General features: G+C 51.0%; 1 protein-coding gene and 1 non-coding gene across 9 annotated transcripts in view; both read right to left on the bottom strand.

Annotated features, from left to right (window-relative positions):
- Window positions 1-1,578: 1,578 nt before the first annotated feature.
- On the bottom strand, window positions 1,579-1,719 carry LOC120366738 (U4 spliceosomal RNA). The gene has a single exon (XR_005581301.1). It is a non-coding gene; the product is annotated as a U4 spliceosomal RNA (small nuclear RNA).
- A 3,042-nt stretch (window positions 1,720-4,761) lies between these two features.
- Window positions 4,762-6,192, bottom strand: part of RBM10 (RNA binding motif protein 10) — a 39,825-nt gene continuing 38,394 nt past the window's right edge. For all 8 annotated transcript variants that reach the window (XM_003939496.4, XM_010350161.3, XM_003939494.3 and 5 more), the window contains 5 exons: window positions 5,935-6,123; window positions 5,775-5,849; window positions 5,397-5,503; window positions 5,187-5,316; window positions 4,762-5,100 (listed from right to left, as the gene is read on the bottom strand). In XM_003939496.4, the coding sequence (XP_003939545.1) occupies window positions 4,975-5,100; window positions 5,187-5,316; window positions 5,397-5,503; window positions 5,775-5,849; window positions 5,935-6,123 (627 nt within the window). In that variant the 3' untranslated portion in view covers window positions 4,762-4,974. The remainder of the gene's footprint in view (window positions 5,101-5,186; window positions 5,317-5,396; window positions 5,504-5,774; window positions 5,850-5,934; window positions 6,124-6,192) is intronic.

Genomic DNA, 6,192 nt, shown 5'->3' with positions numbered 1-6,192 from the left:
GCATGCTGGGGGTGGTAGTTCTGTCTGGCCAGTGCCGGGTGCACGTGGTGGGCACCAGCGCCCAGAATATAGGAAACTGTAAGCCTGGGCTGTGGAATTCCGGGAGCCGTGCTCTGCGGGGTGGGAAAAGAAAGCGGAACGTGTGGGTGCCTCCACATGGCACACCCATCCTACAGATGGGAAGACTGAGACTCAGGTGGCCAAAAATATTCATTTGACATGGGCCATGTGCTGGAAATTCTTCCTTGACCTCATGGAGCTGACATTCCAGCAAGAGACACAGACCATAAACAACAATAAGTAAGATTATAGTTTCACATACAAATCCGTATTAGAATAGATATCTGTGACTATACACAGTAATATAAATTATGTGCTGGATAACGTTTCGGTCAATGGTCCTGTAACAAATTTTTACTGTTACCTTTTCTATGTTTACAAATGTTATCATAGTAGAGACGGGTTTTTGCCATGAACTTCTGAGCTCAGACGAATACTGCCCACTTGGCCTCCCAAAGTGCTGGGATTACAGCCATGAGCCACCTCGCCCAGCAAAATTCTTTAGCCTTTTAATAAATGGAGTCTTGGCTGCGTGCGGTGGCTCACGCCTATAAATCCCATCACTTTGGCAGGCCGAGGTGGGATGATTGCTAGAGCACAGGAGTTCAAAACCAGCCTGGGCAACAGAGTGAGACACCCCTCCCCCCACCACCTGGTCTCTACAAGAAATCAAAGAATTAGCTGGGTGTAGTGGGGTGCATTTGTGTTCCCACAGTGAGCCCTGTGGAGTCAGGAATAGACAAAGGAGAGGGAGAGGGAGGGTGGAAGAGAGAGTTATACTATTTGGCATTGCCTCCAGCGATGTATGAGAGTGGCCCTTCCTTCTCGGCTTCACCGAAGGTATGGGTTTTTTTGGTTTTGTTTTGTTTTCTTTGAGACGGAGTCTTACTCTGTCACCCAGGCACGATCTCAGCTTACTGCAACCTCTGCCTCCCAGGTTCAAGCGATTCTCCTGCCTCACGCTCCCGAGTAGCTAGGATTACAGGCACCATGCCCAGCTAATTTTTATATTTTTAGTAGAGACAGGGTTTCACCATGTTGGCCAGGCTGGTCTCGAACTCCTGACCTCAAGTGATCCACCTGCCTCAGCCTCCCAAAGTGTTGGGATTACAGGCGTGAGCCACCGTGCCCGGCAGGATATGACTTTTATTTATTTATTTATTTATTTGAGATAGAGTATTGCTCTGTCACCGAGGCTGGAGTACAATGTTGCAATCTCGGCTTACTGCAACCTCCACCTCCCTGGTTCAAGCAATTCCCCTGTCTCAGCCTTCTGAGTAGCTGGGATTAAAGGTGCACACCACCATGCCTAGATAATATTTGTTGTTTTTGTATTTTTAGTAGAGATGGGGCTCACCATATTGGCCAGACTGGTCTCGAACTCATGACCTCAGGCAGTTCACCCGCCTTGGCCTCCCAAAGTGCTGGGATTACAGGCGTGAGCCACAGTGCCCAGCCAGCTTTTTTTTTTTTTTTTTTTTTTTTTTTTTTTTTTTTTTTTTTTTTTTTCCAATTCAGTCTCTGTAGAGACTGCCAAAAATTGCCAATGCTGACTGTATTTCAAGTCGTCATGGTGGGGTATTGGGAAAAGTTTTCAATTAGCAATAATCGCGCCTTGGATAAACCTCATTGGCTACGATACTGCCACTGCGCAAAGCTCCGGCCAGCTTTTTAATGGAGTTTTATTTTATTTTGATACAGGGTCTTACTCTGATGCCCAGCCTGGAGTGCAGTGTTGTGAACATGCCTCACTGCAGCCTCAACCTCCTAGGCTCAGGTGATCCTCCCACCTTAGCCTCCTGAATAGCTGGGACCACAGGCGTGTGCCTCCACACCCAGCTAATTTTTTATGTTTATTTTTGTACAGATGGGGTCTTGCCATGTTGTCCAGGCTGGTCTCAAACTCCTGGGTTCAAGCTATCCTCTTGCCTTGGCCTTCCAAAGTGCTGGGATTACAGGCAAGAGCCACCTGGCCTGGCCTTTATGGAATTTTAGGAACTTTACTTTTTTGTTTGTTTTTTTGAGAGAGGGGTCTTGCTCTGTTGCCCAGGCTGGAGTGTAGTGGCACAAACACAGATCACTGTAGCCTTGACCTCCTGGGATCAAGCAATCCTTCTGCCTCAGCCTCCTGAGTAGCTGGGACCACAGATGCACCCCACCATGCCCAACTAATTCTTCGATTTTTTTTGTAGAGACCAGGTGGTGGTGGTCCTGCCTTATTTCATCCTACCAGGTGGCACATGATTTTTCACTTTGATCCCATCATTAAGATGGTGTCTGCCAGCTTTCTCTCCTGTCAGGTTACTATTTTTCCCTTTGGAATTAATAAGTATTTAATGGGGAAGTACTTTGGGTCTATGTAAATATTTTGTCCCTCATCAAAGTTTAATCCATTAGTTTTATCATCCACAGATTTTCTAACTTCATCATTAGCTAACATTTCATTAAGGATTTTTACATCTACAGATATAAGTGAAATGGGCTTGAAATTTTTTCTCTTCTGGTTTTATCTCATCTGTTTCAGGGATCAAGGTAACACTAGCCTTTTTTTTGAGACAGAGTCTCACTCTTGTTGCCCAGGCTGGAGTGCAATGGTGCCATCTCAGCTCACTCCAACCTCCACCTCCCGGGTTCAAACAATTCTCCTGCCTCAGCGTCCTGATTATCTGGGATTACAGGCGCCCACCACCACACCCAGCTAATTTTTTGTATTTTTAGTAGAGACGGGGTTTCACCATGTTCTCCTCTAGTTGGACATTTGAGTTCTTCCCAGTTTTTGTCTATTTGGAATATAGCTGCTACAAATATACAAATGCAAGTCTTTCGTTGATGTGTTTTCATGTATTTGGGGCTATATAAGAGAAGAATTGCTGGGCCATAGGGTAAGCATATTTTAACTTTATAGAAAGCAGCCAGTTTTCCAAAGTGGCTGGGGCATTCTGCACTCCTGCCAGTTGAAGTATGAGGGTTCCTTGTGGGATTTTGGGAGCAGTGCTCTGGGGCAGGAAGAGGAAAGGGAATGTGGAGGTGTCTCTGCTAAAAGACATACCCATCCTGAGACTAGGGCGCCTCTTTTTTTCAAGACAGGGTTTCATATCACACAGGCTGGGGTGCAATGGTGTGATCTTAGCTTGCTTCAACTTTCACCTCCTGGGCTCAAGCAATCCTCCCACTTCAGTTTCTGGAGTAGCTGGGATTACAGGTGTGCGCCACTACACCGGCTACTTTTTGTTATTTTTCTGTAGAGGTGGAGTTTCACCATGTTGCCCAGGCTGGTCCCAAACTCCTGAGCTCAAGTGATCCATCTGCCTTGGCCTCCCAGAGTGCTGGATTACAGGTGTGAATCATTGTGCCTGCCGTATTTTTTTTTTTACTTTGTAAAGACAGGGTCTGGCTATGTTGCCCAGGCGGGTCTTGAACTCTTGAGCTCAAATCCACCTGCCTCGGCATCCCAAAGTGCTGGGATTACAGGTGTGACTCACTGTGCTCAGGCCCAGGCCTTTATTCCTGTTCCTTCACCCCTTTTTTCTCCCATCCCCTTCCTTCACTGGGCAATACCTGCCACCCCAGATCAGCACCATCCCACCTCCCATGACTGGTACAGGATGATGTCGCAATGTACATTAATAAATGGGGGAGGGGCTTTGTACCAACTGCTCTTCTAGTACCATCCCCTTTCACGCTGTGGCCCTCTGAGGCCTGGAAAAGGGCAGCCCCAGCTTCATGGTCCACTGTACCCAGAACCTCTGCTGAGAGCACACGCACATACTTGGGAGTCACGGGTTACAGTGACTAGACGGGTGGGGTGCTGTAGTAACAATGGAGAGGGTAGGCCGGGCGCAGCGGCTCATGCCTGTAATCCCAGCACTTTGGGAGGCTGAGGCGGGTGGATCACGAGGTCAAGAGATCGAGACCATCCTGATCAACATGGTGAAACTCCGTCTCTACTAAAAATACAAAAAATCAGCTGGGCATGGTGGCGTGTGCCTGTAATCCCAGCTACTCAGGAGGCTGAGGCAGGAGAATTGCCTGAACCCAGGAGGCGGAGGTTGCGGTGAGCCGAGATCGTGCCATTGCACTCCAGCCTGGGTAACAAGAGCGAAACTCCATCTCAAAAAAAACAAAACAAAACAAAACAAAAACAATGGAGAGGGTAGGCCTGAATGGTTCTCACGGGGCATCCCTGGGACCTGACCTTGTATTTGCAGGCCAAGCTGTCTCTATCTCCACCCTTCTGAGGTCATCAGCATGTTGAGGGCTCTGGGCCAACTGGTGCCAGAGAACTTGTTGTCTTCTACTTGGAGATGCCTAAGGGCATTGTCCCCAGATCTAGGGATGGCAAAATCAGTTTAGCCTTGGGACTACAGGCTAAGTACAGTTGGGGAGCAGCAAGGACAGGGGATGGAGGTTCGTAGTCCTAGCTCTGATCAAGGGCACTTCATGCCTGGTAGTGCTGAATTTCCTGGTACAGCATGACCTGCTGGACCCTGATAAGGGAGAGGGGCCATAACCAGGATCTTATTAGTTGAGATACAGGTCAGAACCCCATGTTCTAGCAGCCACTATGTTCCAGACACTGTGAATGCCACCATTGCCATCCAACTTGGCCTGATGAGGCCCTTTGTCCATCTGCTTGGATTCCCGCGTCTGTGTGTAGGCTATAAAACTGTGCTAGAGCACGAGAAAGAGGAGAGGCCAACGTGCAGACTTTTCAGGTTTTATTACAAAAAAGGACATGATTCCAGCCCAATTTTTCAACAAAAGTCACCACCTCAGTTGGATTTGGTCAAGCCCTCTCTGGCTGGGGAGCGGGCTGGCAGACAGGAGCAAGGTCCCGTCCCAGCCACCCCACACTCCGTCCTCCCCTGCCCCAGGATGGACACCAACATGTGGAGAAGTTGCTCTTGAAGCTGCTCACTGGGCCTCGTTGAAGCGGGTCACCATTGTCTTGTGCAGTGTCTCCTTGTAGGACTCGGTTGAGGTGACCCCGTAGGAGCTGCCCCGGGCACCCAGGCCAGAGCCCCGCACCCGTGTTTGGGCCTGTGTGAGGGAGGCAGGCTCTGTCAGGCTGGCGGGGGACGCTGTGAGGGACGCCGGGGGGTGGGACGAGACTGCCTGAGACTCACCTCGATGGGCGTTACAATGCCCTGCTTCTTGCGGCCCAGGCCACTGCCCTCTTTCCAGCCCATGGCCTGGAGCATGCGACTGCCAATGTTGTCACTGCCCAGCCCGTCCCGAGTAGGCTGCTCGAAGTCTCTGCAGGGGCAGTGCACAGCGTGAGTGGTCGGCACTCAGGCCCCAGACCCCAGATCCCCTCACCTGGCCCAGCCACTCACACGGAAGCTGTGGATATGCCACCGTACTTTCTCCTCTTGGGCTCTGGCGGCTCAGGGATGCCATACTTCTCTCTGCGTTCAGCTGCACGGTCCCGGTACTTCATTTGCTGAAGGTTTGTACGTGCATGTGAATGCTGGGGAGCTGGTTGCTTTTCTCAGGCAACACAGGCTTGGGGGGTGGAGTCCCACAGGGCACGCCATCTGGCTAACGAGGCTCAGGTCCCAAGGGTCAGGCCATCATGGGCACAAGCAGCCAGGGCAGGAGAATGGGGAAGGCTCATGGGGTTAGCACGTGAGAACTTGAACTCCAGCTGCCTGAGGTGATGGGGACTTGGAAGGGACAGAGGGGAGGGGACCCAGGGACAGGTCACACCTCACCTCCATGTCATTCTTCTCTAGTGCTTCCAGCTCATTTTCTGACAAGTGGGCTCGCCGGTGAATCTCAAGGTTTTGCTGCAAAGAGGGCAGTGAGAAGTGAAGAGGCTGAGCCTCAGTGGGCCATGCCCCAGTGTGCCCTGCCAACCCTCTGCTCAGTTACCTTGTGGAGCCCTGAGAGCTGCTGGTGCCGGATGAGTGCCTCTTTGCTGGGGAACTGGCGTCGGCAAAGCAGACAGGCCAGCTTCTGCCAGTCAGTGAGCTTCTCTTCCCGCTCGGGGCCCCCACGCTCCTGCTCTTCCTCGCTGTCACTCTCCCCACTGTAGGCTGCCACCAGCCCCCTCGGAGGGCTCTGTAGAGGGTGAGTGGGCAGTCAGGCCTGGCCAGATCAGAGCCCCCACCCGTCTGCCCTGGGCACTCA

Source organism: Saimiri boliviensis, chromosome X, assembly GCF_048565385.1.
Source record: "Saimiri boliviensis isolate mSaiBol1 chromosome X, mSaiBol1.pri, whole genome shotgun sequence".
In the NCBI taxonomy this organism is placed as follows: Eukaryota; Metazoa; Chordata; class Mammalia; order Primates; family Cebidae; genus Saimiri; species Saimiri boliviensis.
Note: the sequence above shows the minus strand (reverse complement) of the source record. Positions and strands in the feature narration are given on the sequence as shown.